The sequence below is a fragment of the Gouania willdenowi genome, chromosome 21 (genome assembly GCF_900634775.1).
Source record: "Gouania willdenowi chromosome 21, fGouWil2.1, whole genome shotgun sequence".
Classification (NCBI taxonomy): domain Eukaryota; kingdom Metazoa; phylum Chordata; class Actinopteri; order Blenniiformes; family Gobiesocidae; genus Gouania; species Gouania willdenowi.
This window is the reverse complement of record NC_041064.1, coordinates 9,569,114-9,588,373: the sequence shown is the minus strand read 5'-3', so window position 1 is coordinate 9,588,373 and position 19,260 is coordinate 9,569,114. Positions and strand designations below refer to the sequence as shown.

Here is a 19,260-nt window from a genome sequence, read left to right as displayed (position 1 = left end):
CTGCGGCCCTGCTCTCAGTAAATTACTATTGCTTCACATACAGCAGATAAACAAGTAAAAACAACTTTACACACATGTAGGAGTTACTTAGGAATGATTCGAAATGTCTTCATTTGAGATAACTTTTCATCCACGCAGCTGAAAAGCTCTAATCACAGTGAAGATGGCATTATGGCGTCGAGTGTGTGTTTGTGTGCAGAATGTGTTTTTTTTTTTTTTTTGCATGTGAGACAGACGTGTTTGTTTGAATAAGCCTGTGCCTAGATTATGTCCGTGTGCGTGTGTGTGTGAGCATCAGCAGATGGAGTTTGATTCTCACCACTGGGAAATCTCAATCCCACAATGCACCGGGAGCAGCGCCAATCGAGGAAATGGCAGTATCAGTATAGCCACGAGGAGCCAATCACAGTTTAAACGTTTAAAAAAAAAAAAAAAGTGCTTTCCAATCCTTCCCCTTTCTCTTCCTTCAGGACTTGACATTATTGTGCTATCTGTCAACATAAAAAAAATGGGTCCAATTCTGAACACACACACACACATCACAGTAAATGTGATTAGCACAGATCACAATGAGAAATGGTGACAGAATTCAGAGGAGAATGCTTCCCCCATCATTGCTTTTTTGTCTCTAAGCTTAGAAATAACCAAAAGCATCTGGAAAACAACAAAAACTGACAAAAGGTAGAATCGCGATTTGGTCAGAAAAGACCAAACGAGAGCAATTTTTCACCGGCTTCAAAAGAACCATCTTTTGTTGAATGGAAAGAGGGGGGAGTCGAAGTGACAGTGTTTGTTCTCCGTATCTCCGTAAGTGCAGTTGAACTCCTTCCATTTTTCATTGAATAGCTACAAACAGCAGCTAATGACAGCAATCAAAAAAATACACAAAGTGCTCCCAGTGAAATGATGATCGATGAAAAGAAATAGCGTCACACTATTAATAATAGGATGACTTCAGATTGATCTCCTACTGTACAATTGGAGGCATTTGTTTGGTTGAAGTTTAACCAATCCACCTTGTTCTCGGGGCTGCCACTTCCTGATTACGGGTGAAACTTCCTGTGTGATAAATGGATAAAATACGAACAACAAGCAGTATTTATTAGCATAGGCGGAATCTGAGATTCTTGCCGGGGGGGGGGGGCAAAAAAAAAATTAATGAAATATAAAGTCTGTCTCGAAACCACAATGTGTGTAACATACAACAATGCAAAAAAGGATTAGTAACATAATTGATAATGTTGACGACAAGAATTTGCGTCGACGCATGTTGTAAATTCATGATAAAATCAGGCCGGCGGGCGTTTCATTTTTGCTGCAGTACCATACATGAGCTGGCATTTACATTGCGAAGAAGAATTACGCAACAGAAGAAGAACCAAGTCACATGACTCGAGCACCAAAAAATAACTTGTATTTTCAGAAGAACAACACGTGAATTCATGGGTCAGGTTTTGTACAGTCACTTGGTTTTATGGCACTTAAAATATTTGTATAATATTTATTAAGAATTGTGTTTTTACGAACGGATTTGGGAAAACTGTAATGAAATGTTTTAACCACTGGGGCAATGCCCCCCCTGCCCCCGCAAACTCTGCGTATTTTTTTAGACTAAACCACCCAGATTCTCGTACTTGGCTAATATGGAAATAGTTTGAATTGATTAAATAAGGGAATAAGTTGCATTACCATGAATTAAATCAGTGATTCCCAACTATTTGTTGAGATTGTGACCCCATTTAGAAGAATTCTGGTGACCCTTTTTTATCTAGAATTATTTTTTGATCATGTTTGAGCTCAGACATATATATCTACTGCATTTTAGTTGAACCATATTTATATTTCACAAAGTGAGCATATAGAAATTCATTTTCAAACGCGCTTTGTCCTATTTAAGGGAAAAATTCCAAAAATCTATTTTAATTTTTAGAAATTTCAGGCGACCCCACATGGGCTCTTCCTGACCCCAAGGTTGAAAAACACTGAATAAATAGTCGTTCATTCAACTCTTGCCAACTGCTTCGTTTTCTGTCCCACAGGAAGTTCAGCCCAAAGTCGCGCCCCAAGGAATAAGATGAATAGACTACGACGCCATCATTGAGCCTCGATTGTTGATTTGAACTCTTCATTTTTATAGATGTGCCACTTTTGGCACATTTTGAACTCATGAATCCTCGACTAAGAACCAAACCAAAGAGATTAAGGCAGTGTGCTGCATGTGTCAATCAAAGCAAACTTTTTTTTGATATGCCGATGTGCCGCAAAACCTAAACAAAGACCACATTAGGTTCCAAAAAAGCTGTAACCTGGTAGTTGACTTTATCTTTGCCAAAAAATTATCACGACTGACACGTTTTGGCACCAACTACCTGGTGTCTATGACAGCGAAAGTGCATGTTGCACCAACCCGAGGGGGGTGGTAATAAATGTGCGTGGAAAAGTTTGCTCACAGTGCAAAGCATAAAATAAATTAAAAAAAAAAAAACTGTCCTCCATTCCCTGTAGCCCTTCTTTGGCAGGTTTGGGTCACGAAAACTGAAGACTTTCACTCTCCAAATAACCAATCACAGCCCAGCGGTGAACTCGATACCAACGACTTGATGTGAGTCATGGGGGGAAAAAACCAATAATAAGGAAGGTTTGGCATCTTTGAAAGACATTTAAAGAAGATTGAGTCCTGATGGGCTTCCCTATGTCCCGTTTTACTAAAGGCCCAACAACTGTAGACTGACTTCCCAAAGGCTAAGTTGAAGCTTGGGGTCAAGGGTCACTGGTGGGGTCCTCTGCTTGTGCCCATTGGCCCAGTATCCTCCCCCGTCCGTGGCTGGTGACAGAGCGGCTGATAGCACAGTGGCAGCACCCTCTGCAGGACTCTGGAGAAAACACAAACATCAACACATATGGCAGGGTTGGGATCAATTAAAATCATAATTGTGTAATTGATAAGTAATTACAATGTATGACATAATTATAATTGTAACTGTAATGCAAAAAACATCTTGCCACAATAATTGAATTGTTATTCAGTTAATTGTATTCATTTATGTATACAGTATATAAACAGTCTGTCCATTCATGTATATATATATATATATATATATATATATATATATGTATATACTGTATACATATGTAAGTGTTTGTGTACATGTATGTACAGTATATATGTATGTACTTGGACTTGTATATGGATATATGTAAAACTCTGTACATAACCTTTTCCCCCTTTATAACATAATTGTACATTTTCTTTTACACATATATCGTGAAACCCTATTCTTATTCTGTTTTATTGTTTAACACATCACAAATGTTTCTATTTTTGTTATTTATTCTTGTTGTGCGTACATTGTCCTGTGTCACACTTGCTTTGGTAATGTAAACTTGTTTCCCATGCCGCTAAAGGCGTTTTTTAATTGAATTGAATTGAATTAATCGACTTTGTAATTGTAATTGACATGGACATTCTATTAAAACATACCTGTCAATTACAATTTAATCAAACACAAACCTGGGGAAACATGTTACATTTCTATGGCTTACACACAACTATTAAAATTTGTTTCATATCAAGTTTACTTGTCAATTCTCTTGAGAATCATTTAAAAATAATTGAAATCGAGGTTTATACTGACATAAAAAATGCTCAACACAAGAAGAAGGTTATGTCTTATGGCGTTATTTATTTCAGACTTGGTAATTGTGATTAATTGTAATTGGACTTTAGTAATTGTAATTGACTTACAGAGGAAAAATAATAATTGGAAAAAATGCTGGTCAATGTCATCGTAATTGAGTTGTAATCGAATATGCATAATTCAAGCCGTAATTGTAATTAAAAAATGTAATTGACCCCAACCCATGACACATGGCTAGAAAAAAGATGACATATTCTCCAAACATACTTTTGAAAAAAAAAAAAAAAAAAGTCCTAAAGTGCACGATAAGAGCAACAAGTTATCACGACAACAACAAAGATGTGCAAATGTGTGCCTGAATGCATACGAGTGGTGCTGGTTTCGCTTTCAGTTAACATCTGTGATAAGGGGGCTTGGGGTAAAGTGTGTGTGTGTGTGTGTGTGTGTGTGTGTGTGTGTGTGTTGATGCATTCTAACAATGGTCCCAGATGCAGAGCAAATAGAGGATCGCATCCTGCAAGCACCGATTCCACTACACTTGCTGTGAAATAAGAGGAGTGCAACATCTTTAACTTTCTGTATAAATCCCTGAATACACGATTCAACTCGTTATTCATAATTGCTACGCATTCTGCTTTCAAAAGATGTTTCTTTTTTTTACCCTTTTTTATCCCTATTTTAGTTACTCTTGCTGCTTTTTTGGAGCAGAAGACACTCCAAGGTTACTTTCATTGCACTGCATTTGTTGCTATACGTGAGGCAAACGTGGTTCAATCAACACAGAACAGAAACAGGCAGGACCAAGTGACGAGGAAGCTCCAAGACCATCGAAAAAGACACAAAACATGCGTAAACCCCTGAAATATAAAGGAGTGGGTCGAGATATGTTGAACCATATAAAAACACGGAGGCAAACAAAAAAACACGGACGCAAAAGCTACAAAGTGAACGGAAGCATCACTGCAACGAATGTTGAAATACTTCAACTGTTAGCTGTTATGATAAAATGATATTTATCTACATTCTGTTCAGTTAAGGCACGGGTGTCAAACTAAAGGCCCGTGGGCCAAATCCGGTCCTTCAGAGCATCCATATCGGCCCGCTGGAGAAAGTGAAAATGACAGAAACTCATTACATAGATGTCAATGGTGCATGTACTATTTAAATAACCCTAACTTGCTCAATTTTCAACCAATTTTCTAACGACAAGCGGCAATTTCAACATGTCAAGCATCCTATGTCATACCTACTTATAATAAGGTTTGTAATAAGGCAAAGCGTTTGTAAATCCGTCAATATTTCATCGAGTTAAGGGTATTTTTGTTTACGCTGATCACTTCCAACAGCTGCCGTAGATCACGTCAGAATGTTAGAACATCAGTTGTCTGGGGTAAGATGGCCGCCGTTGAGCTACGCTGGCGAATCCCGCTTGCATCATCTAGTGTTTATATATATCTATGCTTTAGCCAGCGCCGTTTCCTGTTTTCGCATCCAGCCACGTCACGACCATGGCTACAATAAGATGCAAACAAGCTAATCTACAAAATCAAAACGAAAGGAAGAGAAAATATTCTTCGAAAATCCAGTAAATGAAACAAACCGTAAATGGAATGAATAACCGTTTGCTTGCTTGTTTGTTTGTGTCTCTGTGTGTAAAGAGGTGTGTAAGTGTTATTTACTAAATGCATTAAGCTTGAGATTAATGTGTTTGTAGTTTATGTGGGGCCGAAGCTTCCCAATGGTCGCGCTTACGGGCAAAGGCGTGTGACATTTACACTTAGGGGGTTTAGACATGCACAGACGTCTCCTTCCATTAAACAGTGAGGACGCTAACAGCAGCCTGGAGACAGCGCCTGGAGCAATGCAACCAACACTGCACAGTGAAACACAAACAGAGGAGCATGGTTTCATTTCCAGCAGCACAACAAGTTTCACTGATGGTGTTTTCATGTGAGATCAAAATAGGAACGCATGCACATGCACACACTAACACAAACCCCGTCCACAACTGTGTTTGTGGCTGAGGGAATAAACTTTACACATATCACATCAAATCTGTTCATATATACAGTATATATATATATACATATATATATATATATAAATAAATAATGTTTTTTTTTCTATTATTGGATTTATTGATGTTTTATTTTATTCAATTATAGAATATTCTTAATTGTAAGAGAAAAATGGATGTAAGCCATTGCTTAACAATAAATTGGTCAGTTTTATCATACCTATATCACTTGATCAAGCCTTTTCTAACATTACACACTACAAAATAAGCAATAAAAGTATGTATGACATGTGCTGATATCTTATCGTACCGGTATTGACAAATACTCAAGGCTGCAACATCGAAACACGGGACACCATCTGTTTAATAATATGGACAATAATGCAAAGACAAACGTGGGATTTAGGGTGTACTCACACTGGCAACCAGGGCCGTTCCTAACCAGCTCTGTGCATGTGTGAAACCATGGGGGGCCATTGTCTGGCATGCGTAGGTGTGAACTGCACCACAGGGGGGTTAACAGCCCGATGGTCCTGCTAGAAGAGGTGGTCCAAACAGCGTGCCAGACTGGCACGGTTGGCCGCGCATGCGCACGCACAACTCGACTCGACCCGCGCGCAAAATGTGATGACGTTGGTACCGCCCAGGTACCATAACCCAGAAAAAAATGGAAATTGGACATTGTACTACTGCTAATGTATAAATAATATAAATATATATATATATATATATATATGGTGTTTCAGTGTTCTGGGACACATACTCACAAACTCTGTAGAATGAAAACAAACACAGTGTCTTGGGGAGCAAAGTGTAGTGTATTAATTTATTCATCTAAATGTAACCAAAAACAGAATATCGCAAATACACGCCCAAATAAATGAAATGTCTGAAAGAAAGGGTAATAATTTTCCAAACAAAAATCAATAAGCCAGAAATAAAGTGCAACCTTTTGCAAAATGTAGCATGAACCTTAAAAACAAAACATTTAAACATTGGAAGTACAAGGATGGGAATATTATGACAGCAGAAGACTGCAAATTGTTGCAACTATTTATTTATTTTTAATCTTATTTTAGTTCTCTTCTTAGGTCGTGTCGTGTTAGTGCACATGTGGCAATACCAATTTTCAGTATGTGGAGTTCCTGTTAGTCCTGCACAACTATAATGAATTGCTCAGAAATCTACATGTGTCCTGTTCTCAAAATACCAGTAATATGTTACACATTTGCAGCTGTAAAATGTCCCATTTCTATATTTTTTGGTTTATATGGGTTAATATACCATTAATGTGTTTATATGCATGTTTATACCCTCAAATTTACCATGGAATTTTGGGTTTTACTCGGACCCTTCATCATCACGTCTCTGCAGAAGAAGACCCTCCGCTGCACCTCAGCACTTTAACAAATCACTAATTTCATAATTTAAATACACAATTTCTACCTTTGTTTTTCTGTTTGCATGTCGTTTGCTTTGTATTTAATAAAATGGTTTCTCCAACAGTTGGTTAAATCTACACATTTATACTGTATATAATGCACATGCAGGATGATGTGTAACAACAATCAGTAAAATTAGCTGTAAACACATTTTGTAGAACTAAATATAAGGTTATGCTGTGAACAGAAAGAAAGGAAGACGAGCCAGATAATTCTAAACTTTAGAATATAATACAATCATAACTTTTAATCATAAATATGACTTTTCAAAACAACAAACTTTGATATCTTTGTCACACAATATCTAAGCTTCCAGTGAATAATTTACAAAAAAATAAAAATAATAGTTCACTGATGGTGACACTGAGATCTCAATGTCACCATCAGTGAACTTTTTTTTTATTTGTAAATTATTCACTGGAAGCTTCTCTGGTGGCGTGTGCAGTGGTTGTTATTATTATTATTATTGTATGAAGCCACCATTACTGCAGCTCTGCACATCATTGTTGTCCTGTTAAAGTATTTTTATACAAAGACTTAAAAAAAATCTGAAATTAGTGCTGACTCAAGTAAATCACCTTTATTATGCATTATAACAATCTGTTCCTTAAGTCTCTAAATTATTGAAACAATTAAAAACATCTCCTAAAAAATAAAATTACAGAAAATTAAATAATCATTTAATATACATTTCAATAAATAAGTGCATCCCATGTTGACTCTGAGCTTTATTCTGTCTGTTGTCTGTAGAAGTGATGGGTCTAGATCAGATGATGGAAACTAGGATCAGCTCATGGTTTTAATGTCCAGGTAGAGGCGTGTCCACTCTGCATGGACTTAAAGAAGGAGAAATAAAAGAAGAGTTACATATTGTCATGTTCATCAAAAGGAAAACTGAAAGTGATGGAGATAAATATGATCAGATGGACACACACACACACAAAGTTTAAACAAACACACAAATACTCTGTCCTAAATTGTCTCACACATTAAAAGCATCTATTTACACTTATATTAACGTACACAAAGACTAGCTCCACAAAATCAGAACGACATTTATTGATCCAGAAATTAAACTGATCTTACCTTTATAGGCTCAGTTTCCTCCTTTGTTTTTAAATCCATTTGAACCTCCATTCATGGTGGTTTTTATCGTCAGAGAGAGTCTTTCATTTTTAATAAATCCACCGTTATTTGGTCTGTTTTAATCTCTTTCTTTCTCACTCACTTGGTTCTCTATGTTCCTTGTGTCGATTTCGTCAAAACAAAGCGGCATCTTTAATGTTTCCGTTACGTGTGAGTAAAATTACCGCAATGCACCGACACTGGCTGTAAAGAGCAACTTATTATCTTTCATAAACTGGTGGAATTTCTCCGATAGAACAAATATGAGCAGAGTTACGATTTAAATTAACGTGATGCGTTCAGGGGCCCTGGGAAACCCAGTCCGTGAAAAGAGCACGTGTCTGGGTAAATCTTGGTTTATAGTTACCCTACGCAACAGAAAATATGAAATTAACAGAATGTACTGTCAACAACAAACCCAGAGTCGCTTAATGGTGACGTAACGCCATACGTGTGTCATAAATTAATGTGATTATGTGTTTCTCTGTGGGAACCGAGTTGAGCTGGTGATCACGTCCGTTCTACCGTGCCAGAAAAGGGACAGGGAGGGGTGTGAAAAAAAAAAAACATGCACTGAATGGAGGCAACCAGAGAAAATGTCTTATCAGAGCCAGAACACAGAGAAGTGTGAGAAGATAGGCCAAAGTAACTCCAGACATGCAATTACAGACTGCGAATAAGACCTTCTTATTACTGCAAAATGCAAAAAAAAAAAAAAGGCTCAAACCTTATACTACTCCGTGTTTACAAAGCACGTTATATTGTACATTTTATATGACTTTGTTGGAGTGGAGCACGATAAGACAGTGGGAGTGTTTTACCCTGAAGAAAAGGCGAGCGATGACGCTTTGTGCCAGACGAAGAGGAGTCCACAGGTGGCTGTAGAGACCAGTATCTACCATTCCAGGGTCAACAGCACAGGAGCTCACTGGGAATCCCCCCCGCTGCATCTCCAAGTGGAGGTGGGAACTAAATAACACCTGTGCCAGCTTACTTTGGCAGTAGGCAGCATGGGCAGAGTAGCACTGACTGGGAAAAAAACAACAACAACACAAAAGACACAATGTCAGAACTAGATGAAGAGACAACATGGATATTTGATTTAATATTGATAAAAGAATGACTAGAATAAATTAGGTTGGCCTCCTGCAGCTTGGAAACCATATTAGTATTCAGTGATGTGATTTGGTTTTACTCTGTAGCTTTAAAGGGATCCTCCACTGTTTTTACACGTCGCCTAAAACCTTTGAAATGTCCTTATTAGAAGATCTATGCCTAACGAAACGCATTATTTTGCACCATATTTGTTTTTATTAACTTTTAAAAATAAGACAACTTTACCCTTTTAAAACCTGTATTCCACCAACAGTTCATGAATTACTCGCTAACTTCAGCCACCAGAGTATGTCAGCACACTGTTTAAGGTAGGGTAAAGGTCCCTTATGAGAGCTCTTCTTCTCTGCTTCATTGTCTACTACCAAAGCACAGAGTGGGAACTGTCGCCCCCTGTGGTCATAGATTATTTTTCCGGTCACAACTGTTTTTTGTCCTGTTTTGGTAAATAAAAGAGGGTAATATTGGCATCTTTAACTATTCCGGATTATGTAGGGCAACCAAAAGCAGCACAAGTTGGCATTCTGACCGAAAAAGCTGCTAAATGATCTAAAACGCAGGCTGAATGTTTCACTCCAATAGAAAACAATGGGTTGTTTACAGGCAAATGGGGCCGTGTGATGTCATCAATCACATGATTTCAAGATGGCTGAGCACAGGCTCTAAAACGGTAAAGTAGTCCCATTTTTAAAAGTTAATAGAACAAATATGGTGTAAAATAAGGCATTTTGTTGGGCATAGATCTCCTAATAAGGACATTTCAAAAGGTTTTAGGCCACATTTGTAAAAACAGTGGAGGATCCCTTTAACAAAAACATCAAGTATGGAAAAGTTAAATTGTAGTTTAATTAATTTACTGGCCTGCTGCTGTTGAGATGAAGTGACACTCAATTGAACAATATCTAATATTTTGCCAAACACAAAGATAGACATTGATTACTTTCACTGCGCTGCGCTTCAACATTTTACACCTTGGTAAGTGAACAGAGGATGAAAAGAAAAAAAATATCTCAAATGGCCTGATTTATGTCACGTCTTTTGGCAGCAGGTATGAAAGTCCATTTAATGATACAGTGCTGCTATGTATCTTCATTCCATAGCAGGCTAACTATTTGGTAATTACCCAGAGCATAATTTTTGCACTTGTGTAATAATGTACTACTTTAAAATGATTACATTTCATGTTTCTCTCGGGTGTTTGCATCACTGTGTCTTTAATTTAGTTCTGAAAAGGCCTTTTTACATGTTTTTTTGAACTTTATTGTTTGATATCTACATGGTGCAATATTACAACACACAGAAAGAAACACTTTAACAAACCAAATCATTTGATATGCTTTTTTTTGTGCGACTTATGAGGTTGCCTGTGCTGGTGAGTGTAGAAAGGGATCAAAAAAGGAAGAGTAATAGTTTTAAATTTCAATATTCAGGAAGACTGTTGCAACACCTGCTCTTCAGAGTGAAATAGTTTTGTGTGTGTGTGTGTGTGTGTGTGTGTGTGTTTAACCTACCAACTATTTAGGTCATTTAACCAGATCTCCCCCAGGCTGTGAGCCGACGATGAGACATTGACCACTCTGGCATTGGAGCCACAGTTCCCCGAATTCTTTAATTTATCCAGGAGTAACCAGGTCAACAGGAAGTGCCCAAGATAGTTGATTCCAAAATGTGGCTCAAACCCATCGTCCGTGCGTCCCCCGGGGACCAGCATCACACCAGCTAGTCGGACACATAAACATATGTACCGTATTTTTCAGACTATAAGGCGCACTTAAAATCCTTTAATTTTCTCAAAACTGGTCAGTGCGCCTTATAATCAGGTGCGCCTTATGTATGAAATTAATATATCAAAATGTTTTAGTACAACTTTGGTAAACTGTGAAGCTGCACCACTTGATGGATTTTTGGCGCTTCAGGGCTACCATAGTCAGATGTCTTGTGGAGTGATATGTACCTGTACTGTGCTTCAACATACTGAACTGAAAAAGTGAGTGTAATGCTCTATATTTTATGTTAAACCTTAACAATGTTGAGAATTATTGTTAATGAGTTGAATAAAGTTTGACTATTTTGTTTCGCTTAATGAGCCTTAATAATAATAATAATAATAATAATAATAATAATAATAATAATAACAAATCGGTGCGCCTTATGTATGAAAATAGACCCGGTCAGACCCGTTCATTGATAGTGCGCCTTATAGTCTGAAAAATACAGTAATTAAAAACTGTAAGTGTAATTGACTATAGTAAGGAGAAACTCTGAAAAGCTCTATCCAGTCACAGTTGATCAAAATTGCAACAGATGCTCACAAACCCCATGCAACCTCACTCATGTTTTGGTCATGTCCCAAACTGTCCAAAATTTTGGCAACTATTCTTTAAAACAATTTCAGATATTTTGGACATTAATATAATTCCAACCCTACGTATCGGCATTTTTGGCAAACCTCCAGACGTACTTCGTACTAAAAATAGTCAAAATAATGTCACAGCCTTCGCCTCCCTTATTGCTCGTCGACGGATCCTCTTGTCTCCCCAACCATCATCAGTCAAAGTTTGGTTACATGACATTTTCTCTCTTCTTAAACTGAAAAAAATCAAGTTCTCACTCAGAAGCTCATCTCACAGATTTTACTCCCACTGGAGACCATTGCTCTACTATTTGGATGGGCTCCCAGCTAAGGAAGTCTATCTGTAAGCACCCACTGTGGGGTCATATGTGAGCACTACTTCCCTCTATACCGGTCCACCAGCGGCAGATGACCACCCCCCACGACGTATTCACTATAAAATATGCCAGCATAACTGGTCCCCTTGACAACCAGGGAGTAGGCAGCCATCGATATCTATTCTGTACTGCTAATGACAGCTATTCAAGCAGGTATACGGATGTGTCTGAGTACATGCATGGTTCATATGTTTAGATGTGTAGCTGTACGTGTATGTGAACATGTGTATATATGGGGGTATATGTATGTATATATATATATTTTTTTTTTTATTTTTTTTTATTATCATCTCTATTTTGTCAGGGGGTTTGGGGTGAGGGGAAGGTGGGTTTTCTTTGTTTTGTTTGTTGGGATCAAGTTTTTGGTCCAAATTCTTCAAATGTATAAAAGGAAAAGGACATTGCACGCTTTTGTATACAATGATGTCTGTGACTTGCCTTTCATGAATAAAATTATTTAAAAAAAAAAAAAAAACTGTAATTGACCTCAACCCTGACAAAGTACAAATAATTAAAAAAAATAAACATAAACTGAAAGTAGATCACTTGATTCGGAATGTACATCTTTTGTCACTAAAATCTTCCTAATGGTAAATGTGGAATATCTTGAGACATGTCAGCTGGTTTCAGTGAAGCAGGATTTACATATATGTATGTATGTGTATAAAAAGATTCCTCAGGGGCCTGAGGCTCAGCTTAAGGAATCAGAATCCTTTTAAAGTCAGTCAGGTGACAGCACATGAATCACACTGCCGTGCACAGGATTTTGACTTTTCCTGCTTAAATACACGATAAACTGCTTTACATATACTCTTCTACACCTCCCGACGATTTCCAGAACACGACATCGAAACTACTTACCATTATTAATGAGAACGTCCAACGGCAGGTCCTGCTTTTTAAAGCGCTGAGCAAATAGACGGACGGACTCCAAAGAGGCGAGGTCCAGCTTCCTGAACTCCACTGCAACAAAGACACACATACACACACATTTATATCAAAGCCATTGTGAAAGGATAATCCCCACTAGCCAAGGTGCTGGTAACACATTAAAGAATGTATTAGCTTTTACAGCCGTCTCTGGGGATTTCTACACTACAGTAAAAGCAGCTTTTTCCCTTCATTCCAACCTAATAATTTCACCTGAGCTCCATTAAAGTTTGGCACATTGTGTCTAATGTATGAGAAAAACACAGGTAAGAGATCAATGCCCAGGATCTGCTGTCATCAGAGCGTGAAAGTGACCATGTGTGCGCGCATGTGCAGAGAAATTTTACCTTCAACCACCTTGAACAGTGTCAGTTTAAAACACGTCTGCTTTGAAGATGATTCACATTTCATCTAAACGGGTTTATCTGCTCAGAGTTCAAAAATTAAACATGACTTGGAATGACTGAGCCTTCAGACTTTTAGACTTTATGTAAAAAAAAACCTAATGTTTGCCTCCGCAATACAACATCTTCAGTGTATCTCTACTCTTTTTGCTTTAATTAAAAAAAAAAATTGCTATTTCATTATTTAAAATCAAATTTTTAGATGCAGCAAAGACTTCACAACTAAAAGACCAAATAGCTGCGCTATTTTCATTGTTGTTGTTCTCTTACATTCAAGCAGAAGTAATAGTGCAGGAATATGAACTGACTGAAGAGGAGGCAACAGTTTTCTATCTACCAGTTTAGTATTTTAAAAGGAAGAGGAACTGTTGAATAAATAGATGATGAATCTTGAGCTCCATTAATTTAAATATATTTCATACGCAAGAAGGCATTGTGGGATTAATTGATTTAATCTTTTTAACAACAGGGTAACATGCAGTAACATCATTTGGGCATAATTTCATCATTCTCTTTGGATAATGTGATGCACTTTAGCATTTTTAGCCTTGATCTTTGGTTGTTTACTTACGGTCAAATCTATGTCAGCATATTTAAATCCCTTGTACTTTTATGGCTATATTTCATTGTACTGTGTGTTCAAAGATGGAAATGAGCTATTGCTATTGTATTGTGCCTTTTATATATAAATCCGATATCTGAACCTTGCATGCTACTAAATAAAGTAGTCAAATTGGATCTACTTTTTAGTTCCTTTCCTGTTTTCTTTTCTTTTTTAACATCTCTAAGATCTCCAATTTTACATTTCAAAATTTTTTAAATTTCATTTCAATGAAAATATTCCTTTCCGTTTCATAATTTTTTGGCATTTCAATGACTTTGCTGGCTATAAAACTTCCCAAAATTGAATAAAATTATTATTATTATTATTATTATTTAACATTTCATATCCTTCAGAGAATTTATACAAATGGGTTTATTACACTGAAATCCATGTCACGTTGAGGCCCAAAAGAAAGTGAAATAAATAAAGAATAAATCAGATTGCTTTTTTGTCTTTCCCGTCCGTTTTCTGCGATCACATCTGCTATCATCAAACTCACACCAACACACAATAAATACCTTCAAGAGTAGGAAGTAAATCGTTGGAGATGTACAGTACAGTTGAGATTTCTGAGAAGAAAAATGATTACACTACACTGAATTTGTTTTTCCTTGCTACATTTTTGGTTTTATGTTTTCAAATCAGGCAGTTTAAAAAAAGACTAAATTCACACTGAGAAATTGAAACATAGCATTATAAGGTTTCTGGATCTGACAAGTCAGCCTGGAGCTGCATCAAGCCTCAGGATCATACACTTTTCTATTGCTAACATTCAAGTTTATAAGATATGAACATAAATCTTAAAAAAAAGCTTTGAAATGTAGTAACATTCAATACTTTTTACATCTGTTATATATATTGTTTTCTCTTTTAACATTTAATGCCAACAGAAACAAGATGAAAATAATATTTTGTTCCCCACAGTGACTCCATCATGCCCACGAAGGGTCAAAAATAATGGACAGACAGGACGAGGACAGAGGAAGAGCAGGGGGGAGGAAGGTGATGGAGCTGATGGAGAAAAAGACAGTAGAGACAGACGAGAGTGCAGCTGTGGCTGATGAAGGTCTGATAGCGGCCTTATCTCCACGCCATGCTACTCACCTCCTGCAGATTGTGTGCGTGAGTGAAAGGAAGTGGAAGAACAAACGGACAGAGAGAGAGAGAGAGAGACGACTGCCAATCTCTGTGCACTCACATTCTGCTTACATAAACTTACAGTTCTAAGATGTGTACTTCACACATCAGATTATTTTGGTTGTTTGTGTTGTGCACAACCCCCACTTCTCCTGTACTTGAACTGTTTCCCCAAGACGGATGCCTTTCAGAAAGGTTGGTAATATCTTGAAAGCCCCAAGGGAGTAAAATGTCATCCATCAGAGGATGTTTCATGATCTACTATAAACCTCAGCCTTGATAAAAATCAATTATTGGACACATCGTGTGTGTTAAAATGTGTTTTCTATCATTCCTTTCAAAATAAGAGGCTCAGCAAGACGAGGCACAGCAAGAAGATCATGGGTTCAAGCCCTGGGGTGGACACTTGGGTCCTTTCTGTATGGAGTTTGTTTTTCCCGTGCTTGTGTTGGTTTTCTACGGCCATCTCCCATAATCCAAAAACATGACTGGAGTCTCTAAATTGCCCGTAGGAGTTAATGTGAGTGATTGTCTGTGTGTGTGTTGCCCTGCGATGGACTGGCGCCCTGCCAGGCTGTACCAATGCCCAATGAGAGTTAGAGATAAGCACTAGCAGACCCCCACGACCCTGAAAAAAGGACCAAACGGGTCAGAAATGGATGGGATGGATGTTTATTAAAATTAAATTAAATTAAATTAAATTAAATTGGCTTTAAGCCTTTATTGGTCATGTATATGTTGTTACACATATATTGAAATTTGTCCTCTGCATTTTAACCCATCCCTGGGGAGCAGTATTAATACATACTGTCCCATTTTTTAAATAAATAAATGTTTCAAAAAAGAAATCATTATAATATTTCTTTATATGCTGGGAATCTATTATAATTGTTGGGCACTGGAGTCAATACCTGGTTTAAATACGTGGGTGAAAACCATTGTGGTTTGCTCAGGTGATTTTCTAAGTTCACAAAAAACAGACTTTAATTTTAGTAGACAAATGGTTCAAGGTGTCAGGGGGCCTTTTTCCAAAATTGTTATCACCTCCAGTTTCATCCAGATCAGAACCAGATTGCGTTTTTCATTAAGAAATAAATTTGGAGCTACCGTATTGTCATTAATGTGGATAGAAATGTCTTCCAAGCCTTTAAAGTGTGAATGATCATCATGGTACCATGATCAGGATCACTGATCCGGATAACTGCCAATATCTGGCAAAGAGGAGATTTGGCATTTGGCAGAGGTTTGTGCTCTCGGAGTGCTCATGTGAATGCAATTTCATCTGCAGAAATTAGAAAATGAAACAAAATATGGCAAACAAAGGTTTTGATAGGGAATTGAATCCATGTACCCTTCGTTCTTTGGTTATTTCATTTCAAAACCAAATAAAAAAAAAAAAAATAGAAAAAAAAGATTTTTTTAATTTGTTTTATTAATTTAAAACTAGAAACAGGAAAACGGAAAAACCAAAAACCAAACAAGCAGCGTTTTTCTGTTTTAAAATTAAATCTGGTTCTGTTTGCGAGATATTTGGATATTTACGGCAAACTAGGACGAGAGCTTCATGTTTTAATCTCAATACACAGAACGACTTTTACTCTGCTGCGTTTGATAAATATGATCTTGTATCATGTTGTCCACCTCACACTGATGCCAGAGGTGTAATTTGTGTGTCGATGACGTTTTGTTATAGAGTTATTGACGCTGGAAGTCCAAATCTTTACCGAACAGTGTTACGGTCCAAATATTATCCAAATAATCTGGTGACTGGGCAGACTTTTGCTCCCAGATAAAAAAAGAAGCAACGCATAAGTCACATTACTGGTGAATTGAAACGTTATTAATACATAATTAAATCACAACCAAAAAATGAATATAATGCACATATGTGGAACCAGAGGTGGTGTAATGAATCTATTGGTGCTCCTTGTTTCTTGTGATCAACTTCCGTGTTTGAAGGCTGATGTTAGTGATATTTATTTATAACGTGCAAAATAAACATTTTTACTGCCCTCAAAAAAGCTGCAACTGTTTTTGCAAAAGCGTCAAATTGTAGTAGTTTGAACATCTATATTGTTCATCACGTCAGCCTCACAGTTGATAGTCAGTCACCAGCTTTTTTGGACACTATTTGGATCGTAACACCGCGAAACAGAAGATGAACGTGAGCAGCTTTTTACGAGCTTAAACATCCACACACTGAATGAAAACAGGAGCAGGACCAGAAACTGCTGAAATAAATCCTAAACAGTTCCATTGTGTGAGAAGACGTGGGGAGTCAACCGAGCTGCAGCGGACTTCAGTTCTTGATCTAATTTCCCCCGTAAATATCCACATATCTCACAAACAGAACAAGTTTAAAAAATAAAAAAATTAAAAACAGAAAAACGCTGATTATCTGGTTTCTGGTTTTTCTGTATTTCTGTTTTGGTTTTAAATCAGTAAAACAAAAGCCAGGTTGCCTGGCTTCACACTGTTAATTTAGGCCTATGGTTTCAGGCACTAAGTGTTACCTTCATGTGCACCGTGACTAAAGTTAGCGAACAGAGAGCCACCTGAGGCCAAAATTCAGACATGCCCTTTTATTTCTCTATCTCTCTCTCTCTCTCTCTCTCTCTCAGTGGTTCTGTGTGCATGTTCGTGCATTTAATGCTAACAGCCTCATTGACGAACATCAGTATGTAGACTGAAGTCTTTCTAATAAGGAAGGAGAACCTCTCTAGCACTTTAACCCTAATACATCTTTTCTGTGTGTCTTACTCTCTTGTGCATTGAATTAAGCAATGCTGAGTCATAGCCTCAGCTCTCACCTCAGACTTTGGGCTCTTTTTTTTTTTTTTTTTTACCGAGGTGCAATTATTGATTTACAAAAGTGAGAAAAGTGACTTTACTTAAACAGTTCCTGCACACAAAATTACATTTCTAGCAAGGACATCTTGCAGAGATTTTTTTCTTTTAAGAACTAAAACACTTGCCTCAAATGTAAGATACGTTTCAAAAAATGTGTTATAAACTGATTATCAAAAGTATAAATCAGTGGTTCCCAAACTTTTTCTTGTTGTGTGACCCCATTTTTATATTACAAATGTCAGGCAATCCCAGATAATTTTCTTCTCTAAAATTCATTTTTTAAATCATGTTTGTTATACTGTTTAACAAATACAAATGAGCCAGTGTCAGTGCACATTAGCGTTTTTATCATGTTTGTTATACTGTGAATACAACATATATAGCCAGTATTAGTGTACACAATGACAAGATGCACCAGCTCAGATATATTTATACTGCATTTTATTTAAACGAGATTTATATTTGAGAAAGTGAAAGTATAGAATACAGTTGTTTGAGATTGTATGTGTTATTATGTAATTTTTTTTTTAATTAGGCAAAATAAAAAATATAGTAAAATAAATAATATATTTATTTATTTTATTATTACTAGACATTTCAGGTGACCCCAGTTTTTAGGCCAGGCTACCAGACTCAAAAAGACACTCACTTTGTTGTTGTTGTTGTTGTTGTTGTTGTATACACTAGTTAAAATTGCTACTCCTCTGTTATTTGTGAAAGGATCGGGCTGAAATTTGGTACGTATAATTTATGGATGTGTACGCATCGATGCTCGGGGCACGATTTTCAATTCAAGCGGCCCCAAAAGAAAGAAAAAAACCAAAGTTGGTTTCTCATATAATTGTGAGTCAAATATTACGATGGTTGGTGGTACCGAATCATTGGCACATACCAATATATAAATGGGGCCCATTACCCCGTATGTGTTACGGGGACAACAGGGGGCCCCATTTTTCAAAAGACTACGTCTCCTTTAGTTTACGTTAGACTGCAATGCAGTTTGGTATGAATACTGAATGAATGTGATGAGACGCTCGGAGCCCATCCCCCATTTCCGGTAACTTCCAAATTTATGGGAACATAGTCATGTGATATATTGTTTCAAAGGTAATTCAACGTAGAATACGATTAGCCTCGCACATATTTGATTACGTGCCAGATGGGCCCACCCCCCTTTTGATAAAGTCGTTTTCTCATTTATTTGTGAGTTAAATATTGCAACAGTTGGTGGTACCAAATCATTGACACATACCAATATATAAATGGGGCC

At 37.1% G+C, this 19,260-nt stretch overlaps 1 protein-coding gene across 2 annotated transcripts in view; it reads right to left on the bottom strand.

Moving 5' to 3' along the window:
* Positions 1–205: 205 nt before the first annotated feature.
* Positions 206–19,260, bottom strand: part of LOC114454889 (dehydrogenase/reductase SDR family member on chromosome X-like) — a 53,728-nt gene continuing 34,673 nt past the window's right edge. For both annotated transcript variants that reach the window (XM_028435749.1, XM_028435750.1), the window contains 4 exons: positions 12,927–13,028; positions 10,847–11,054; positions 9,044–9,251; positions 206–2,873 (listed from right to left, as the gene is read on the bottom strand). In XM_028435749.1, coding sequence (XP_028291550.1) covers positions 2,706–2,873; positions 9,044–9,251; positions 10,847–11,054; positions 12,927–13,028 — 686 coding nt within the window. In that variant the 3' untranslated portion in view covers positions 206–2,705. The remainder of the gene's footprint in view (positions 2,874–9,043; positions 9,252–10,846; positions 11,055–12,926; positions 13,029–19,260) is intronic.